The 22,303-nt window shown below is 35.8% G+C and overlaps 1 protein-coding gene across 5 annotated transcripts in view; it reads right to left on the reverse strand.

The window, feature by feature from the left end:
- The window catches only part of LOC111061937 (dedicator of cytokinesis protein 9), a 109,642-nt gene that overhangs the window by 45,781 nt on the left and 41,558 nt on the right, over positions 1 to 22,303 (reverse strand). For 3 of the 5 annotated variants that reach the window (XM_039424055.1, XM_039424056.1, XM_039424054.1), the window contains exons 21-32: positions 19,526 to 19,672; positions 18,054 to 18,261; positions 15,630 to 15,808; positions 15,118 to 15,281; positions 14,606 to 14,691; positions 13,674 to 13,827; positions 12,874 to 13,044; positions 9,395 to 9,657; positions 8,385 to 8,490; positions 7,579 to 7,739; positions 6,743 to 6,903; positions 6,020 to 6,140 (exon numbers count right to left, since the gene is read on the reverse strand). In XM_039424055.1, the coding sequence (XP_039279989.1) occupies positions 6,020 to 6,140; positions 6,743 to 6,903; positions 7,579 to 7,739; positions 8,385 to 8,490; positions 9,395 to 9,657; positions 12,874 to 13,044; positions 13,674 to 13,827; positions 14,606 to 14,691; positions 15,118 to 15,281; positions 15,630 to 15,808; positions 18,054 to 18,261; positions 19,526 to 19,672 (1,921 nt within the window). The remainder of the gene's footprint in view (positions 1 to 6,019; positions 6,141 to 6,742; positions 6,904 to 7,578; positions 7,740 to 8,384; positions 8,491 to 9,394; positions 9,658 to 12,873; positions 13,045 to 13,673; positions 13,828 to 14,605; positions 14,692 to 15,117; positions 15,282 to 15,629; positions 15,809 to 18,053; positions 18,262 to 19,525; positions 19,673 to 22,303) is intronic. The other 2 variants (XM_039424058.1, XM_039424057.1) reach the window with 1 other exon arrangement.

Raw genomic sequence — 22,303 nt, forward strand, 5'->3', positions numbered from 1 at the left:
AATCAAATAAAGTAATTTGATTTGTTTAATAATTTTTGGTTTTTCGATAGGCATAATCAACAGGCATTGGCTTCAATCCTTATTTGAAGTGATCAGTCGAGAAGTTAAGTTCATGTTCCAATTCACTAATAATGTTGAGCAAATTAATGAGATTAGACAGTCATTATTAACAGTACAATAACATTAATAAATAGTATAGTTATTAATAAACAGTTATTGAAAATAATATACAGTTATGAAACGAATAGTCATAAGATTTTCATTTATCCCACATTAGATTTTTAAACTACAGAAACTATTTCTAAATTTAATATTTTTTCTTGTTCTGGAGTGTGAATCGTTCGATGTGACTCATATCCTATATTCAGACTGTTACATAAATGAAAATAGGAACTGTGTTTTTGCTTAAACCTGTTGTTCCTTTCCAAAAGTGTGAAATGAAGAAATTTTCTTCGAACACTCAGAAATATTAAAATTATCATTATAGAAGAGATTATATTAAATTAGAGTTTTTTATTCATGTATTTTACAATATATACTTGTTTATACACTAATTTAGACCGGGATTTGATGGATTAGAGCTGTTGGAAATTATAACTCAAAGTAATGTTTAAAATTTAAACATTTAATGAGAAACTTGACTTAATAAATTAAGAACTAGGTGATTTGAATCTTGGAATAATGAGATGAATGATATAAAAACGAGTAATAGTGAAGACAATATTGCATTATTGATTGAAAATAGAAAAATGTAACAAATGTTACAGGGTGGGACTTAATTAAGATTATAAAATCAGAATTGACGAAATACATTTGTTCGGACGTTATGAATGCTTCCCTTTCTTGTCTGGCGTTGTGTGGTGGAGGGGGCAATTATACGGTGATGCGCAAAAACATAATTGTGGCCAGTTGCAGTTTGCCAGCCAACCGAACAGCTCACTTCTCGTAATGTCGATTTTTGCAAAGTGATCTATTGATTATTTATTGTGATTTATTACAAGTGTCGTCTCGTCTCGTATCGTGATCTGGACCCGGGATCCTGGAAGCAAGGAGGATTTGGACATGAAGGTAGGCCTATGTTATTGTGCACTTAGCCATTCTAATTGTTCAACTTGCCACCCGACGCCAGACAACCCAAAAGTTCTCGATGTAATTAATGATACAGTCCACAAACCAGATTCCTGTTTGAGCCAGCCTCTGTCGAATAAACATTGGTCCTCCGGGCCGGATTGATTTGTTCATCGAATTTGAATAGGACTTAAGTTTGAAATATTGTCTAATAGGTTTGTCGTTTTTTATGCCTATTTTATTCTTGGTTTGTTCTGTGTATATGGCTTGTTTTTGTCGTCGTAGATGAATATACGCTTTAATTGTGGTATTCTTAAGAAATTTGGGCTCAATTTAAGTTGGAAATTGAGTAGAACAAGTAATATTTTCGTAAATAATTGTGTCGTAGTATTATTGCGTAAGATTGTTGCATTGGCGCCACAACGCTGGACTGGCAAGTTCGTGTCGATAAGTAGAGAAAGACTTATACGTCGTCTAGCTGTAACAGTAACTGGAACTGTTACTTTTTTCAAAGGATACTTGCAGTTATTTGCATTGTTTATTGTCGTTACTTCGTTATTAATAGCAGATATTGTTTGTTCCAAGAGTATCGATACGGTATTATTAGCCTTGTAACCGATCATTTCTACCGAGCATAAGTTGAAATGCTGGCTTGGCTTGTATGATTAGATAAGCCAGCCATTGTTCGTTCCATTGTGTCGCCTGCTCTCGTGTTTTCCCTCTTATTCTTGTTTGGTTCTTTGTCTCACTCTCTCGACGAGCGCTCACTGTTATCGCCTCACTATGGGTGTTATCGAAGATTTGACATTTCAAAGAGATGCATTAATTCGTAAAATAAAACGGATTAATGAAATTGCCGAAGCTGTCGAAAAAGATCCGAAAAATAAAAAAATGAAGAATTTATTGAAAGTTATGGGTGAGCATATCGATCACCACCAGGTGGAGTTCAATGACATAATAGATAAGATGCAGAGCTACTATAACAAACAAAATCCTCGATTGGAAACAAGTGACCTTGAAAATTTGATGAGCCAATTTGATGACACTTTTTTCAATGTCAAGGCTATTCTCGAAACCTTACCATCCACTCAAACAAATTTGAATATTAGTTCTTCCAATGAAGCTTCTTCACCTACAACTGGAAATATCTCGCCAGTTGCCCTACCTAAGCTTCCTTTAATGACTTTTGACAGCGATTTGAAAATTTGGAGTCAATTTAAAGATTTATTCGAAGCCACGGTTCATAATAATGGTCAAATTGCTGACATACAAAAACATATGTATCTTCGGTCTGTACTGAGAGGCGATGCACTGTCAGTCATTTCTGTGGTCCCATTGACAAGTGATCATTATGCTGAGGCATGGAAATTATTATTGAATCGCTACAATGACTCTTACAATCTGACTGACGCATACTTGCAAGCAATTTTTGATATGCCAGCAGTTAATAAGCAACCAGACTCGCTACGAAAATTCATCACTCATTTAGCTGAGTATATTGCAGCACTGAAACCAATTGGTCATGCAGTTAATGACTGGTCGATTCCGTTATTATTTGTCTTACGTAAAAAACTGACTGAAGAATTGAGAGAGAAGTGGCAGAGACTGCTAAGAAATGGAACAGTATCCGATTTGAAAAACTTCCAAATATTTTTGAATGATGAAGCTGTTATTTTAGAGGCTACTAAATCCACTGATCTATTGGGATCATCTACATCGTCAGAAGCCTCCTCACGTAAGCAGTTTGGGAAATCGAAACCAACTATGGGAAATTACAAGGCTTCAGCTATGATTGTTAAATCAAAATCGGGCGAGCTGAAATGTATTGAATGTAATAATTCTCATGAACTGGAAAATTGTGAAGTGTTCTTGAATCTCAAACCATCTGATAGATTAAAACGTGTAAAAGAATGGAAACTATGTATCGGCTGTTTATTGGCAGGGCACTTTATTAGAGATTGTAGAAGAAGGAAGCCGTGCAGTCACTGTAATTCGCGTCATCATTCGTTCCTCCATTTAGAGCCGAGACAGCCGCCTGTTGAAAACACCAACACATTGGCCGGTAATAAACAAATGAGCAGGGTAGATGTGCACGACGTCGCTGATCAAAGCCATCAGACATTTGTTACTGACTCAGCGAAGAAAGTATTTTCGAACGTAAATAGTTCCTTAGTATTGTTACCAACTGTTAAATTGGGAGTTCGAGGTAATCAAGGCAATTATCATAAGGTCAAAGTATTATTAGATAGTGCAAGCACCGAGTCATTCATTACAAGGCGATGCATGAAAAAACTGGGTTTAGTGGTACAGAAAACACATAGTTTGCCAATCTATGGATTATCTGATACTAAACTGGAAGTGACAGATGAAATTACTAACTGTGAATTGGAAATACCGAACTCCCCTTCATTAAAAATTACCGTGTCGGGAGTCAACAAAATAGCAGCTACAAATCAGATAAAAAATGCGTACTGGGCCGTTATTGAAGGACTGGAGCTGGCAGATTCTGAATTTTTCCTCTCAGAGGAGGTTGATATTTTATTGGGTGCTGAATACTTCCCCTTCATTCTGACTGGAAGAAAGGTGATTGGTCCAGCGGGTACACCATCTGCCCTAGAAACAGTATGGGGCTACTGCCTGATGGGTAAGGTATCAGAGGAGAGTTCTACTATCTCAAATAATCTGTGCATGTATTCCAATGCTAATTCAGAAGAGTTGGTGAAGCGATTTTGGGTCGTAGAAGAGCCACCTAGGACAAAAAAATTATTGGAAAGTGAAATGGCTTGTGAGGAGATATACAAATCAACTGTTTGTCGTTTGAATACTGGTAGATACATTGTAGAATTACCATCCAAGGAAACAAATACGAGGGAGATATCGGGATATCTTGAAGTTAAAACTAATGTCGGAGAAAATGTTACCATGATTCGAGAAGAAGAATTGGGAGATAATTTAGAAGAAGTTCCAGGTAAACAAGGTATAGCCTTCAACAGTTATTTACCGATCAACGGTAATTTAGGGAAAGAGTTAAAAGTGATTCATAGTCCACATGAAATCAAACCAATGGGAAGACCCATACTGAAAAAGGAAATTGGAGAAGATGTTTTTAAAAGGGAGAAACGAAATTTGGAAGAGTTAGATGATGATAGACAGGATAATGTTGAAATAAAATGGACAAAATCCGAAAGGGGAGAAGAAATGAAAGAGTATACTCTAACAACTATGTCGTATGGTGTATCATCATCGCCATTTCTTGCCATTTGTACTACGCATCAGTGTATTGAAGTTCAAAAAGTGCTTTCAAAAATTATAAACATAGATTATATTGCAGCTTGGACTTATTCAACTGTGGCAGTGAGTTGGATTCAGTCTTCACCTCATCGTTGGGCTAGGTTTGTGGCAAATCGTGTAAGTCAAGTACAGGAACACCTGTCTACAGAGCAATTCAGATATGTGTCAACCGAATGTAATCCAGCTGATTGTGCTAGTCGAGGACTATTTCTCAATGAATTAATTGGTAATTCTCTGTGGTGGAATGGGTCTGATTGGTTAGACAAACCACTGGAGTGCTGGCCACACCAAACCCACGGTAATGATGATGAAAATTCCATACAGATTGAATTGGAAGCAAGAAAAATTACACTAGCAACACAGAGTAAAGACTCAGAGGAATCAATTCAATCGGTGAAATTGAGAAATCGATGGAGTTTACTCAAAAGAATTGTATCCTCATTCTGGAAACGTTGGCAATTGGAGTATGTATCTAGTTTGCAAACCCGAACAAAATGGTACAGAAAACATAGTAATGTTAACATTGGACGTATGGCTCTCTTAAAGGAAAGTAACCTACTCCCTCTTCACTGGAGACTTGGTCGAATAACGAAGATATTCCTTGGACAGGATGGAATTGTGAGAGTGGTGGAGGTACAGACTGCAAAAGGAAGTCTCACAAGTCTGTCAATAGGGTATGTCTCCTCCCTATTGATGAAGATTAGGCCTTATTGAAGGGAACTTCAATAAGTTTTAGTGGTTAGTTTTTTTTGTTTCTCGTTTTATGTGTGGGAAAGGTTCCCAAGTTGCTTTGTTTCTTGTTTTTATTCTATATTAGTTGTATATAGTCATTTATTTCTCGTCCCATCCTCTCCTTTCCGTGGGCCTCCTACTCCTTTTTTTAAGTCTCCTCAAGGGCCCCTGAGGAGTGAAGATATTTTCCTTTTTTTCCCTAGTCTCCCTAGTAGGGTTCGTTATAGGTGGTTTTTTGTTTTTTGTTATTGGAAGTTCTTCCAAGGTGGGCGGAATGTTCGGAAGTTATGAATGCTTCCCTTTCTTGTCTGGCGTTGTGTGGTGGAGGGGGCAATTATACGGTGATGCGCAAAAACATAATTGTGGCCAGTTGCCGTTTGCCAGCCAACCGAACAGCTCACTTCTCGTAATGTCGATTTTTGCAAAGTGATCTATTGATTATTTATTGTGATTTATTACAAGTGTCGTCTCGTCTCGTATCGTGATCTGGACCCGGGATCCTGGAAGCAAGGAGGATTTGGACATGAAGGTAGGCCTATGTTATTGTGCACTTAGCCATTTTAATTGTTCAACTTGCCACCCGACGCCAGACAACCCAAAAGTTCTCGATGTAATTAATGATACAGTCCACAAACCAGATTGCTGTTTGAGCCAGCCTCTGTCGAATAAACAACATTACTGATGAACAGAAAATATTAGGAATAAGATGATAATTAGTATAATTGCTTAACATGGAGATGAGATATGGAAAATGTACGAATGAATGGATTGTATGAAAGGGATATTAGTTATTTCTATTTGTCATGCAGTGCTCTAGGGCTAGACAGACTCAGTCATTTCTATAAGATATTTTCAAAGACAAGATAAAGCCCGCTCGGCTCAGCTGTTAACTATACATAACTATTAAATCATGAAGGCAAAATCTTACCAGTTCCTTTCATGACTTTATCGCTGTTGGCATAGCTATTGATTAGAGACAACGATTCTTGAAACCTCGCATTGTTCAGTCCAACAACGTTTCCAAGTAATTGCGACACTGATATAATCACCTGCAATCGGAAAGCTTCAATATTAACAATTATTCAATGATCAATGAAAGAATTCAAAATACACTTTTCGATGGATGATTACCAGGGTAAAGTAAGATTTTATTACTATAAAGAGATCCACTTTCGACTGTCAGCATTCCTAACAAATGGCACCAATGCTTCTCATTCAATCAATGCTGACATTTTGAAGCGAATCTCACTATGGTATAGCAAACAGAGTAATTTTGCCACTGAACAACAGAATAATAATAGATTCATGATTATTATAGCTATAACTACTCTGTATTTATGACATTTAAACAAAATTCAATATTGTGTCTCATAATTTTTGTATACATAAAAGAGCAATAACTTGTATCTACGATAATAGAACTCTGAAATTCAAAGCTGGAGATGATAAGGAGAATATATTGAACAGAATCGTTTGATAGAATTGAGTTATAATGAATTACAGTTACCCTGTAACATAATTTTGTAACCTCTGGCGTGTAGTCTAAAGTTATATTATTTCTATTTACTTGAATAGTTTGAACTGTATTGTGTCATTGATTATTGCATTATATGTTTGTGCCATAACATTCAATTGATTTTATTTAATTTACCTGTAAATGGACACGGGTAAGCCCTTTCCTGTTTGAGAATTCGAAATTGCTTCTCATGAGTAAATACAAAATGGCACAGGATTCCTGGCGAATGGCAGACAAACGGCTGTTGCAGCAGCGAAGCAGCTCCAAGCACAATTGGCCGCACAGCACTGCGTTGCCTGTTAAATTGAAGTATCCAATATATTCACTGGTTCAACACATTTTTCACTGTTTAAAGAATATTACAAGTTCAAGAAGTACAAAATACAGCTAGGTTATAAGACTGAGGGTTTGATGCATCATCTCGGTTTGAACTGAGATAGATCAGCTGTTAGTTTAAACACGGAATGTAAAACTTTGTTTAAAGTTAGGTTATAAAACTGAGCACATATATGGTTTTATGCACCATCTGGGTTTGAACGGCGATAGAACAGCTATTAATTTATACTGATAATATTATGTAACACATAGTAACAATAATGCGACCACACATTCGTGCAATCCTAGGTTATCGTTAAACGTGGATGGTGAGAATGACCTGTTGAGAGTATAAGGAATGAGAAAAGCAAATACCTGTAAACAAAACTTACGACAATCGAGATATCAGACTAAACGGTCAACAGTAGTCTTATTTGGTTCGTATGTGACGAAAAGAGAAGAAGATGTTTTCAGGAAACAAGTGGATGCGATCCAGATGGAAAAGACCTACATTTGATCCAGTAAAATGATAAAGATGATATTTGTATGTAATACAGATATATTACAAATCATTCTTAGAATAGTATTATAGCGTTTAAAAATGCTATTTATTAATTAATCTACAGTATTTATAAAAATAGAAGCTCAATAATCACCTTGAAAGAGTGCTAAAGAAAAGTTGTTGATGAAGGCTCTGAGAGCAGCAAAAACATGTCGGAAAAGAGTTTCTGACTGCCCAACCTGAAGAAAACTCAGATAAAGCATGAATACTGCTTTCATCACTGGATTGTCCCCTTCCTCAGCCATCAAAATATCTCTGCAACGAGTACATATCAGAACATTCAATGAAGACTGATGTTCAAAGAACAACGAAGAAGATGAAGCAAAAAAATAAAAATAAAAAAATGAGTTGTTCAAATTTAAATTGATCAATTTTATTCAAATAAAACTTGTTCCAACTATACTAAATTTCACTATTGTACTATCTGAATTTATTGAATATTCAAGAAAACAAAAATTCACTCAATTCTCAACATACTATTTGGAAAAATTCAGTGAGAGTTATCAACATGATAATAGAATCAATAAAAAATATACATTGATACAGAAGATTTCTGATAATTTAGCAGTTGAGTGACGAGAGATTGGAAGAGATGTAGCTTGTAGCCATAAGTGCTGAATAAGAGATCTAGTATATAAGTTGGGAATCGATAAAACACTTAAGGTTAATCATTATCGAAACTTATTTCTAACACATTTGGGCATCATTAATTTTCAAAAAATTACACCCAACAGGCTGAATTGTCATCGACTAAATTCAAAGTTTCCAAAACTAGTCTGAGTATTACTTGAATCCAATGATAAGACATGTTTTGCTAGAACAAACATCTGGTGCTTACTTGTTCTTCAATAATTATTTTACAGAATGGGCATTGTAAATGGGCATTGTAGAGTAACTTACTTGAAATGGATACAGTAGAGACCAAGTGCGTCCAGAACGGTTAATCCGACTTCTGTGGCAAGATTCGCTTCCAGAAGAGCTTGATATAACGAACTTGATTCGCTATCTGCAAATGAACCAGGCATGATAATGAATTCATACTGAAGAGCTCAATTTTCAAGTAAAGAATGCACAAGGTATGCATAAATTATGGTATAATTTGACAATGTATATGATACATTCAAGGATTGATGAATTTCTGATATCTCTTTGCTGTGCTTTAAAAATTCAAAAGGTAGCTTATTAGTTCTAATCTCAAGTCACACTTGATAAATTCATTACACGTACTAATCAAAAAATTCACTTGAATGCTGTGTTGCGAAAAGCAAGAACAAACCTAACCCAGATCAGGTATGATGAGATGATCTTTTGTTCATTTAGACCTGGGGCCTATTGCATGGGAAAATACTAATATTATTAGCTTGTATTTTCTCATGCAATAGACCCCTGGTTCGAGAAACTCAGCCTAATGAATTGTTAACGTATCACGGTTTTTACTAAATTTCATGTTTTTATAATTTCACATGATTTCCACCAATTTGTTTTACAGTAATTAAAAATTACTGTATCTTGTTACATTGTAACTTTGGTTACATGGAATTACAGTAACTTGTAGTTACTAAAGGCATGTTACCGAATGCATGTACCTTAAACCGAGTCAACATGTAGTTTCAACTATGTGGACAAGTACCTTAGCCATGTTACTCATGCTACAGGCTCAAGTAATATGATTACAGAATCTTCTTCCAATAACTAGAGCATGTAATGAATTAGAGAAATCCATACATTAGTGTCAAGAAAGGAATAAAAAACTGACACATTTTTGGTGAGATTTATGATACTAAAAAAACTACGATATTGTCAATTATCATGAAATTTAAGGTTCTTGTACTGAAATACAGTACAGACGCTCCTAAGTAGATGCAACCGAGATTAATATTTGCATGCTAACAACAATAACAAGTTGCTACCTCTGTGATTCTCACGGCCGACACTGTTGGTGCCGCTGAGCAGCACATGCGTGGCAGTGATGGGCTCTGCGCCGGCACCAGGAGCGGCCGAGAAGTCGGGCGGCTGCATTCTCGCCGGCAGAGTCATCGCCTTGGTGGTCACCGGACGTGTGCCGCCCCCGCCTTCGCCACTCCCAACGCTGCCGCTACCACATCGACCACCCCCCACACTGCCGCTCGCTATCTGCCGCTTGCCCGTGTACTTGAACTCGTGCAAACACAGTCTGCAAATCATTCAATAAATACCGGTAATCTCAATTGAAGAATGAAACAATATTATTATGAAGCTTTGGTAAATGATAAGTGAATATCGTGTGAGAGAGTCGGAAACGCGTTGAAGTTTAATTCGATACATGGAGGGCTTTTAGCATAAAGTAAATCTAACCAGCTGAAATAAATCTGAGAAGCTGGTGAACTGAGTCATGCTATGGTTAATGACATACAAGCTTGTGATGTAAGCTTTAGATGTAAGAGGAGAAGACTGGCGAGAGTTGAATATAAATGACTGAATGGAACTAACAACCAAACAGGTTAAAATGGAATTGAGCATCTTGTGAATAATAGTTGAATGATGAATTGAAAAAAGCATTTGTGCCGAGCTCAGTTTTAAATTCAGAGTTTTTCAAAGTTATAATAGACGATTTATAAATAAAAATAGAAATCTGCGTACACTTTTAAAAATATTGGGTACTTCAATTTCTATTTTTATTTATATTCAAGAGTAGCGCTAACGGAAAGAAAACAATAGACGATCTAATATGTAATAGGTAGTTATTATTATAGGCGAGTTATTATTATAAGCAAAATCTATTTTCTCTCTCCTTTTCTAGTTGAACGGCCGTGACACCCAGACCCAAGTAGTTTCCCAGGGTATATATTAAAAAATTGTGGCTCCGAGTCGTCGGGAAATGTAGTTAATAGAATTATCACTCCAACGTAGCATTCCTGGCGCGACATGGAGTGTGAAAAGCCAGAGAATTGCAAGATTTGCCATTATAACGAAATGGAGATTTTGCAGTTCCCACTTGGTCCTACAGCTCTAGAAGCAACGCGATTATTGGCCAAATAATAATCCCCACTTTTTCAATCGACCAATAGGAGACCCGTTTTTAAAGACAATAGTGGAGCGATTCCCCAACCGAGAGACCAGATTGCGTTCGGAGCACACTTTGCTAGGAACAGTGGAGAGTTTTGATGTAGTCTCAATTTCTCTATCGCCCTTTTGGGCAAGTTAACTATTAATGATTTCTGTAGTTTGCTTTTTATTTATGTTTTAAATTGTTTTAGTAGTGCCATGTCCTGAAAATTTTCATTGTGTTTCATCATCATTGTATTTTGAAATAACCGCTAAGGTACGTGGAATAAAGTTAAAATGTAAAAAAGATTTGAATTAATAATTGAAACTTCCATCAGAGTATTGTCAAAGTAAATAATATATTGAAAATACAAGACATATTGATTTTGGCAGTTGTACAAGATAATTATAATTATTTGTAAGAAAAATTACTGGAAGGAAAATATAGTTTTCAGTCAAGTTTTTGTTTTTGAAGATACATTCATATTATCGTAGAGAAAGTGCACCGAACAGCCTTCATTAATTAAGAAGAGTCTTTAAGTTATATTATGTGAGACTTGCTATAGTTTTATATTTTTCTGACTATGTTTTCTCATGGCGTTAAGGCCTTTCAATGAATCTTAATCTGTTCCAATTTGTTAAATCGTCCGAAAACTTTTGAATAATCTGTGAAGAAAGATATATTAATTCCGAAACAATGGAAAAGTAATTTGAATCTGAAAGATTGAGATAGATTGAGAATTTAAACCATCTGAATACAATTTCAAACAGTTTTAGCTTATGATAAATTTTAGGAAGAGTAAGAAATCAATGCTGTAATAACATTTATTTACAGCGGTACATGTACCACCCCTTTGGGTCCGCAACTTCATGTGTTACCACTTCATGTGCCCCCAATTCATGAACCACCGCTTCAAGACCACCACTACGTGTTCAACCCCTTCAGATCATAGGTCCAGGGATGTAAGGTGACGTCACCCTCAAGCCAAATTCAACAGGTAGAAGTTCACCGCGGAAAAAAAGTACCGTAACCTCGACGATAAAATGACGTAAAGAACAATGAGAGTGTAGTGCAGTGAAAAAGGAATAATATTATCAAATTTGAATTGAGCTTTGGAAATACAGTGATGGGTTATCGACGAAAATTTGGGGGTCACTGGATTCTTTGATAATATTGAGTTTTTTGGTGTTAAATATATAAATAGATTTTGTTATTTAATGACTGATATTGTTTGGTTATGTGACACATTATTATCTAGAAAAAGGATAGTAATGCGCCCCGGAATCAGATGAAGAATGTCAACAAAGTAACATGAATTTGTTGTTCCTTTGTCCGATTTTATTGGAGAATTTGTTTATGATTTTTCAGATGTATCAAAGTATAGTGTTAAATTAGCAGAAAGCCATTAAATCAGGCATGGCAAAATTAATTGAAGTTTTCTTGACTCTAGCCCGTTCACCTGCATGGATTAAGTATAGATTCAGGTATTCTCTAGACATGTCGGTCTATTTCAAAATTCTAAATTTTAGTCCAAATTATCTTTTTTATGATCTTCTAAACAGACCCAGCTTACTTTATACACCAGTTCAATCAAGGCATAAACACAGCTTCATACTATGCTCTTCACAGTTTCATTTTATTGAACTTAGAAGAAGAATGTTAACATTTTTTTATAAATTGAGGTCTTGAGAATTTAAAAGAAAAGAACTTTGTCACTTTCTCAATATAATTATCATAATATGTAATATAAGCTTATACATTTAAGGAAATTGAAAATACACAAATACCCGAAATAATTTCATACAGAATCAAAAAAGTTTCATTGTCACAAACAGAATTGCATTGCCAAAGGCATTCATATTAATACAAATATATACTCTGTATACTCTGATACTCTGTATACAGTAATAATTGACCGAACGTAGTATTGTCACTCGACCTCTCTACTTTGAACTCGGGCTGACCTGTTGCCAGTATGTCTTAAAGCCATTAGCTTTTGATGTTAGCATTTTTTATACACCAACCCCAACAGCCATTAGCCGTTTTCACACCGATATCTCGCCGACACGACATACAGGATTCACTCTGATAGACAGTATAAGAGGAGGCTGTGGTTTATAACTGCGTGAGGTCTACTGTTCACAGAACTAGTAGTATTACTAATTCAAAAATATTATTGTGGTGTAATATTACTATTTATGATGCTTATTTTTTCAGTAGTCAATATTAATTTTAACGGAATTGAGAAACTACACTGCCGCTAGATATGCTATAAAACAGAGTTTCAATCTATTTTATTTTGATCAAACCTCATATACCATAAATGCTAACTTTAAGGAAGCATGCAAAATGTTCATAACTTACTCGATTACTTTGAAGAACTTCAATATTTCCGATTCAGAGCAATGATGCCACCATGAGATAAGCTGATCTTGAGCAAGATGTTTGATTACAAAAAGGAAGCAGACCAGGATATCTTTCACCTCTCCTGGCTGCAATTTATCACATCGTATCACCTGGGTACCACTGACAGACCTGCAACAAAACAGGAGGGGTTTTGTTACGTGCACGTGTTCTTACAAGTTTTATGCTATTGACAAACAAATTAATGAATTGAGATACCATACATCTCCAAGGCAGCCCATCTTTACAAATCCAATACAGTCCATTTTCAGCTTCACTCCCTAAGGTGAGTAATCACACAATTACTAAACTTTCACTCATTTTTTGGGTTGTGCGTTTACCAGCGCCAAACTTAACTGTACCTCAAACCTGTGATTTGAAGACAGGACGGGTTACCAGTCTATATTGATGCAACAATGATGGAGACCAATAATTCACTTGACTTGGGCCCGATTGCTCAATAGTGTATATACATTTATCCCAAGTTCAACTGAATGTAAGGTTGAATAAAGCTATGGTGGCATAATATAACACACTGTATAGAGTTTGATAAATTGTAACATGGTTCAATGAATAGATTATGTCTGTGTTTACTTCAAAAATTGTCCAATTTTCGGCCTAAAAATATAAAACCTGGAGATATATTGCTAAACATTGTGAATCTAAAACCAAATAATATTCTATGATTGGATGGAAGTCAATACATGGTATTTGGATGTTTCTGCAGCAATATTATCTTCTTGCAATTTAATAAGTCTGACCTGGAATGGTGAGAGGTGTTGGGAGTGGTAGTTGAACCTCCCTGCTCCTCCCTGTTGATCGCCGTTTCTTGAGACACGGTTGACGAGCCATCTCCAGACACAGTTGACGTTTCTGAGTCCAAGCTGCCAGTCGATCCTACTCCGTTAACAAGAGCTGCAAATAATCAATTATGGACATTATACTGTTGAGCTGTAAGAGCATACATTGACAAGAGAAAGTGATTCCATTGAAACAAAAACTTGGAAATTGAATGTGATAAGCTGTAAACAAAAATAGAGTTCTGCTTGAAAAAGAGAGGTATAGTGCTTAAAAAAAGACCGACTACTCTTACCCCACTACAATTTTAACCTTCTCTTTACTGAACCCTCTATATCCAAAGTGAGATCCACTTCAAACTTTCAGCAATGGTCGAGTGAGAAGCATTGATGTAATTAATGCGGAATACTGACGGTTTTAAATGAATCTCTCTATACCAAGAAAAACTAGAATAATAGCTCAATTTTGCGACTCTTTCCTAATTTATTATGATTTACAAAAATAATCGTTCAGAAGTGGGGAAGTACAAAGTTATTCAGTGAAATATTTCCATATCAAATAACTTGAAACATATTTAATATTAAAAATTCTCTCGACAGAAATTCCATGATTAGCTGTTGTAATAGATAATGTATTTATCTATTAATGATTTATTTTTATAGGTTTTCTTTTAATATTTTTCCCATTTTTTATTGATTTTTTTCATTTGAAAATCCCACAATTAGCCATGTTGTGACTTAGAAAAACTTGTTCATTCAACTATTTTCTACTATCTATGATGATATAATATTTAAAAACAATAACATTATAGATCATGAAACAGTATTGTATGTTTAGTAATTTTATAAAGTTATACAATTACTATTACTTTGGCAAAAATAAAAAAAAGAGTTACCTTGACCAGCTATTGCCGCAAAGTAAGTGGAGTCTCTTAGATGCATAGATGCTCTAGAATTTGGACTATCCTGGTGGAAAGTAAACCTGAAAAACGAACAACACCAAATCATAATTCGCAACAAAAAAGAGACATGTAGCCAGTGAAAAGGCAAAAAATACGAGGATAAAATAAGAATTGAAACTTTTTTATCGTTTAAGATGAAATATGCTCAAATTCTTTCTTTATCGTTGAAGATTTTCATGGAAAGACATCAAAAGACATCCGCGTACTAGAAGAGAGACTGAGACACGATTTCTATTAGATGAACATTATAAAAGTGTTTCGATATAAAAAAATTAAACCATGACAAATGGGAATTTTTCAATAAAATTAATATTCAGTTATTATCGAATAAGTGACAGTTACACTTTCAAATGTTGAAAAATTGAAGACAAGTACCTACAAATAGTTGGAAGAATTCATTACAAGGAGTTGAATTTACATTTTAAAATGTGAACTGTTTTTCTTACCTATGAGAATTTTTTTGAGGTGTTGATGCGATAGACGAAGAGCTCGTAGCTATAGGTGAATTTGAAGATGTGGCCTGACCTGGGTCCGTACTTAATCTTGTCAGATTATCTAGAACTATTCCCAGCCACGGTATGTACAACGTTGCGATTCTTGGTAGTTGACCCTGCAATAAGCAATTTATTATGAAGAATTCCAATCAGTTGGTCAGGTTTCTAATAAGGATTAAGGTGTTATTAAAGAAGTGTATCTGAAATAATTCCTTCAAATTGAAGAGTATTTGTTGCTTTAATTTAATAGAAAACCCCCACATTAAGTTTGAAGTATTCGAATGAGAAGATGAAATCGTACTGAGAAACTTCCATTTGGTTTAAATAGCTTTTCTAATTGGGATTAGTTTTGTATATTGGAGAAATATTTCCAACTGGATATAAATCAAGCTGAACTAATTCAAGGATTATAATGTTATGAGTGCTATAATAATGGAGATTTAGATGGTATTTTTGGAACGCACTTTGCTCTGGTAGCGATCATCCAACTCATGCTTGGCCAAGAGGTCCCTGAGCGACGACACGGCAGTGCGGCGGATCTGCAACACTTGATGCAGTGAGGCTCGCACCTCTTGCAGCAGAATGCCCACCAGGTAGTGGTGCTTGCAGAACTCCTCCGACAGACAGTACTCCGAAGTCAGGTCTGCAATATTAGGCGATACTGTAGTTGCATAATTGGGATGAAATAGTATTAAGAATTAAACATTCCTGATTTGAAAAAGCTAAAAATATTGAATAAAATACTCACTAAACATTATTGATCTAAAAGATTGAACAACTGTGAATTAACTGAAAGAAAAAGATACAATAATTGGAATGAAGCTGAATGGTGGAATTTGAAAAAAATAAAAAATGGATAAATTAAATATCAACCAAACATTATTGATCTACAAGTGTAGATTAATTGGAGCAAAACGTAGAATAATTGATATGAAGATGATTAGTGGAATTTCTACTGATCTTTTCTGATCTACAAAATAAAATGAAGGTTGGATAATTAAAAATGAAATAAATAATAACTTTACTGATCTGAAAAATTGAACAACTAACAGTTGAAAGATTGGAATATGAATGAAATACTCACTTAATGATGGTGGGATAAATTTTTATTAGGAAATGAATAAAAAATTTAAATAATAATTAAATACATAAAAATTGAATATTGAATAAAAAGTTTATTGTAAAAAATTGTATTTGGACAGCAGATAAGTGGACCTTCCAAGAGAGAACAGCAAAAATTAACAAAAACGATTTGCAATAGGATTTTATCCAATTTTTGAATAAATAAAAATATGTACAAATATTATGAAATAGATGAATCAATAAAATGGAGGATTTGTGATATGGGAGTGAATTGTGAGCTTCAAAGTAAATTATGACTAATATTCGACATTAAATAAACTTACAAATTATATTTCAAAGCTTGCAAAATGAATCGAAACAGTGAAAAATATACAGTGACACAGTATTTGGATACAATCCAGGCCACCCACCAAAGTAACGTATCGCCGTACATTTTCGACTATAAAGCAAAGAAACCTGGACTTTATTTGCTTCGACTTAGCAACATTAGTTTTCGTTGCAGTACATTCCAAAATGTATAGGATGAAACGTCTTGTTTATTTATTGTTTTTGAAGGGACGGATTCAAGGATCAAGAGGTTCAAAGAGCCCCACACGTCAACCGAAGCTTATTCTGTTCCCAAGTAGTATGTTAGTTAGGCAAACCAATACCTGTGTTCTTTACAAGAACCAGGAGTTTTCTCTATACTAGCATCCCATTCATCACGGTTGCTTGTTGCAATCCAGTGTGATATGCTTGGCAGTCTCTTCAGACTGATTAGTCCTCGTGACCTACGTGAGTTCCACTCCTGGCCTACTTTGAAGGTCATACCGCTGAGGAAGGGGTGGCTAAGTTGCCTCTAGGGCGCCCGGCCACCCTTGACTCGGCCTCTTGACCCACATTTGTGCCTGGAGTTTCACCCATCTCTAGTCTCTTGGGTTTATCTTTTTGCCCAACCGAAACTCTGCAGGGTCAGGAGCCTCACCTCTCCCAAGAAGGTTTGCCTACATGGCCGTCCTTCTTTGAGCAGTTGTGAGGTTTAGTCACTCCACCCAAAGCTCGTGACCTACGTGAGTTCCACTCCTGGTCTTTATGTAGGTCTTTCCGCTGAGAGAGGGGACGCCGAACTGCCTCTAGGGCGCCCGGCCACCCTCGACTCAGCCTCTTGACCCACATTTGTGCCTGGAGTTTTACCCATCTCTGGTCTCTTGGGTTTTTATTTTTGCCCCACCGAAACTCTGCGGGGCAGAAGCCTCACCTCTCCCAAGAATTTTTGCCTGAATGGCCACCCTTCTCTGAGCTGTGGTGAGTTTTAGTCTCTCCACCCACAAACTCGTGATCAACGTGAGTTCCACTCCTGGCTTCTTTGTAGGTCCTTCCGCTGAAGAAGGGGTCGCCAAATTGCCTCTAGGGCACCTGGCCACCCTCGACTTAGCCTCTTGACCTACATTTGTGCCTGGAGTTTCACCCATCTCTGGTCTCTTGGGTTTTTCTTTTTTCCCCTCCGAAACTGCCCTGATGGGTCAGATCCCGTGGGTTTGAAGGCAAGGCAACTTCTGGAGTTGCCATGAGGTCCATTTTAGTCGCCCCCTACGACAAGCATGGATACTGTGAGTGAATTCTGTTTTTCAACACATTCTTGAGTACGATAATCGACTCAAAGCTCCCCCAACCCACAGGGGGCTGAAAAAATCGTCTTGTTAGTGGCAAGCCTAAAATAAAAACAGAATAAAAAAGGAGGGAAATGGAATCATTCCATAAACAAATCAAAACTCAAAAATAATAAATATAAATAATAAAATGAATAAATAAAAAAGGTGACATACTGAGCGTGTAGAAGCGCGTACCGTTCCTGGCTTTGCTGTGCTGAAGAGGCAGGTTGAAAGGCACAAAGTGCTCGTGTGAGCAAACCACCTGCAGGAAAGCAAACTTCATCTCCTGCATTGTGCGACTCTCACTGGCTGACAACAGGTTCGCCAAATGACTGTTCACTAGCTTGAACACGAATCCGCGATCTAAGAATGTTAAACATTTCTGCAAACAATACAGTAGATTGATTAACATTGATATTCATCAAGATTCAGCAACCTGCTATTAGAAATAACAAACAACATAGTGAAATCAATAAGAGAATTTTTATACTCAGATTCCTGTTACCTATTGTTTTGCTAGAATTATTTAATAAAGAAATGAATATTAGTAAGAACTATAAACAGAAGTTTTGATTAGAAGTTGCATCTCAAATGTTATTGGAAGCTCAAGTTGAGATTTGATTAAACAGTGAGACTAATAAAAATAATTAAAAATTAATAAAACTAAAAATTTTGTAAAAAAGAATAAATAAATCAATAAATAAGAAATAGCATTATTAGAAATTCTATCATTAGACTTGTTTCAAGTGGTTACATTATTTGAAATTGTCAAATTAATATCAAGAATGCCGGTTAGAAATTCTTCATATAAATATTTAACAACAGTTAAGGGACATCACCTAACGTCAAATGAAAGTCATACTACAGTGTAATGACTTAACTTGACCTATTTCAGTTTTAACTGCGCGTCGATGTATACACATTTTTTTAAAATTATTTTGCATTTCAAGGATAATATGAAAGGAAAAGAAATTTCCTCCATGCTCCGTATATCATCTACTCTGAAGATAGGATTAATCACACTATAGAATTTATTATTCATAATCAATCAGCTAACAAATGATTTGAATTCATTGCATGCATTACACAGATGTCTAGAGAAGCTGATGAACAGGTGACACCAGATACTTGAGGATGGAAACACTGTGTGAGGTCTACTGTTCACAGAACTACTAGTATAAATGATAAAGTATAAGAAAATAAAATTTCTTGAAATTGATCGGCGTTACCAGAAGAAACGAAATCATCAAATTCTATAAAAATAGGTTCAGTAACGATAACTCAATGTTATAGGCTATTTAAATAAGATTAAAATACTTTCACAATGCATTTCTCGATTAAAAACAATTATTGGTTACAAACCCGATTTCACAAAAACATGTTAAATTCCAACTGTAATAAAATGTCACGAGAACCTATCACAGAAACCTCCTTTTCAAAAGTCTTCGCTGATTGGTTCTCGTGACATTTGAACATGATTCAAATTTAACAGGTTATTTTTTTGCAACCGGGCCGTAGTGTCCAGTTCTCAACCTGAGTAACTTAAATACTCTATAAATATATTTCTAATGATTGAATAATGTGATTATTTCCAAACACTAAGTCTTGAATGTGGAAAACTTATAACCTGGTAGGCCTACTCCTACCTTGAGAAACGTAGCAATGCTGTTATTGAGCTGCTGCATTTGCTGAGGCATTTCCTTGTGCTTGCTGGCAAGGTAAGGAGTTAGAACTTGCAATAGCGCTTCAATTTTGGCTAGCAGCTCCGGAGAGAATCTCTCGTTCCGCAGCATCTGTAGAGAAAGTTTAGTTCAAGCTTTAAGAGATTACGCTTTAATGAAGCTCGATATTTTAAGCTCAAACCAGACATCATGCATTGAGAACAATTGATATTTACATGTTACTTGTATTTAAAACATCCAAATTTTGCAGGATAATGGCCGCCGAACAAATTTTTTTTTAAATTTAATGATACGAGAACCTATCACAGAATCCTTGTTCTCTAAGGAGCCTTCTCTGAATGGTTCTCGAGGCATTTATCGTGATTAAAATTCAGCAGGCTTTTGTGCAACCGGGCCTAAATAGAAAGAAAGAAAGAAGAAGGAAGAAAAGAACTTTATTTACATGACAATATTATAGCAGTATTGATATTAAATGTGTATAATACGTTAATAAGTGTTCTAAGTTCATTTAGCTTGGCATTTTCTGCCGTCGGCCGAAGTTGAGAGAGGAAAAAGCAATAACATAGAGAAACGATAGCATAAGTAGATATCCCATGGTATAGGGCGTTTATGTCGCAACTTTTACTGTTATCCCAAGCCGATAGTTCACGTGGTTCTTTCCTATGCAGCTGTGTGACGCTGGTAGTCTCTCAAATTGTGCCGTTCATACACTATCACCCCAACAAAACAGTAAAAATTGACAATAATCGACAGTAATCAGCTTGAGATAACATTAAAAGGTGCGACATAAATTCCCTATACCATGGGATATCTACTTACGCTATTGTTTCTCTATGGCAATAACTACTGTAAACTTTCGGTAATCAAAAGAAAACGAGCAATAAATTATATATTAACATATTTCAGTTTATTTCCAAAAAAAACATAATACACGAATAAGAAATACAATATACAACATATTTTGGAATCCCCCTACTGACTATCCATCTGTGTGTAGGGGGGGAGTTCCAATTTATACATAATAAGCTTAATCTGCTCATAGAAGTAAATATAATAGAGAATACACTTATATTGTAGATGTATTATTAATATTCTGATTATAAAATAGATGATACATTGAGCTGATGTATATTTAAGAATGAGTATGTAGGAATATGTATGTAGGAATAAGTATACTTAATACATTGATTGATTAATAGGATAAATAAAGAAGAAAAAACAATATTTTATTGAAGACCGCAGTGGCAGGGATTCCAGAAATTCTCAGAAGAGAGAATGAAAAAAGCATAAACCAGAAAGGCAAAACAGTCAAACCGGTTATATCAATGATAAAATAAATACCAATCAATTGTCTGGAAACCTTGAAGTCGTGTTGGTCACCAAGCATAAGGAGATTGGAGTAGTTCTTCTGAAGCTTCCTAACCAATCTGGTACAGCCACCTGTCCACCCTCTTCCTAAACACTACCAATCTAAACGCCTCTGCTTCCCTAATCACCCCTGGCACATTTCTGTACAAGATATGGGCCAGGTATGAAGGATTTGTCAATTCAGAGCCCTGAGTCAGCTGAGGTATCTCAAAGCTGTAATTGGATCTGTGGCGAGTTGAGTAGCTATGGTTAACTGTTTTTCCCAGAAGTTCCGTTTTGTAGTTTTTGATGTGGATCAAAGATTTAATAAAAAGCTGTCTAACATTCAGTACGGGAAATTCGATAAACAATTGTATTGTTGGGTATCTAAAGTCTCTCTTTAAAATTGTTTTATAATTGATCTTTGGGTGACTGCAAGAGGCTCAATGACTGAGGAGGAAGCCCCTCCCCAAGCTAGAATTCCATATAGTATTATAGATTGGACATAGGCAAAGTAAACTACTTTGCACTGATCCACACTCAGAACATTACTAAGCTCTGAAAATGCGTGAAGCAGCTTTCTGAGCCTATTCTTAGCACACTGGACATGTTGTACCCAACTCATCTTGGAATCCAAGACAACGCCCAGGTATTTGTAATAATCAACGCGCTCAATCATACTACAATTACATCCAGCAGACCTGGGATTATTACAAGAATGCATCGTTAGTGTCAGTGAGCCTGGATCAGCTTGATTTCTTGTAACTATTGGCATAAACTTAGTTTCTTCCACATTTACTGTAAGGCTATTGTGATCAAACCAGTTCTTTATTTTTGACAAATCAATTGAAGCACTCACGTAGGCCTCCTCCCAAGTGCTCCCAGTAGACACTAGTACTGTGTCATCAGCAAACAGATACAACTCATCTTCAACTACTAATTTTGACAGATTGTTGATATAGATTAGGAATAGAATAGCAGTGGCCCAAGGGTGCTTCCCTGGACTACCCCATACTCAACATTATCTTTGTCAATATTTTCACCATTTATACATACTGATTGCTGTCGATTGAGAAAGTAACTCTTAAACCATCGGAGAGAGATATTTTTTATCCCCAATAATTCAAGTTGTTTTATTAGAATTCTCCTGTCAACTGTATCAAAGGCTTTTGCCAAGTCCAAAAAGGTTATCAGCACTTTTACTTTCCTTGCCCTATTACCATAGGTAAGGAAAGTAGCCTATTGCTTTCCGAAAAAAATTAAGGTACTCCAATTTCTAAATTTCTATACGTTTCAAGGTCCCCTGAGTCCAAAAAAGTGGTTTTTGGGTATTGGTCTGTATGTATGTGTGTGTGTGTGTGTGTGTGTGTGTGTGTGTGTGTGGTGTGTGTGTGT

This window comes from Nilaparvata lugens, chromosome 3 (assembly GCF_014356525.2).
Source record: "Nilaparvata lugens isolate BPH chromosome 3, ASM1435652v1, whole genome shotgun sequence".
In the NCBI taxonomy this organism is placed as follows: Eukaryota; Metazoa; Arthropoda; class Insecta; order Hemiptera; family Delphacidae; genus Nilaparvata; species Nilaparvata lugens.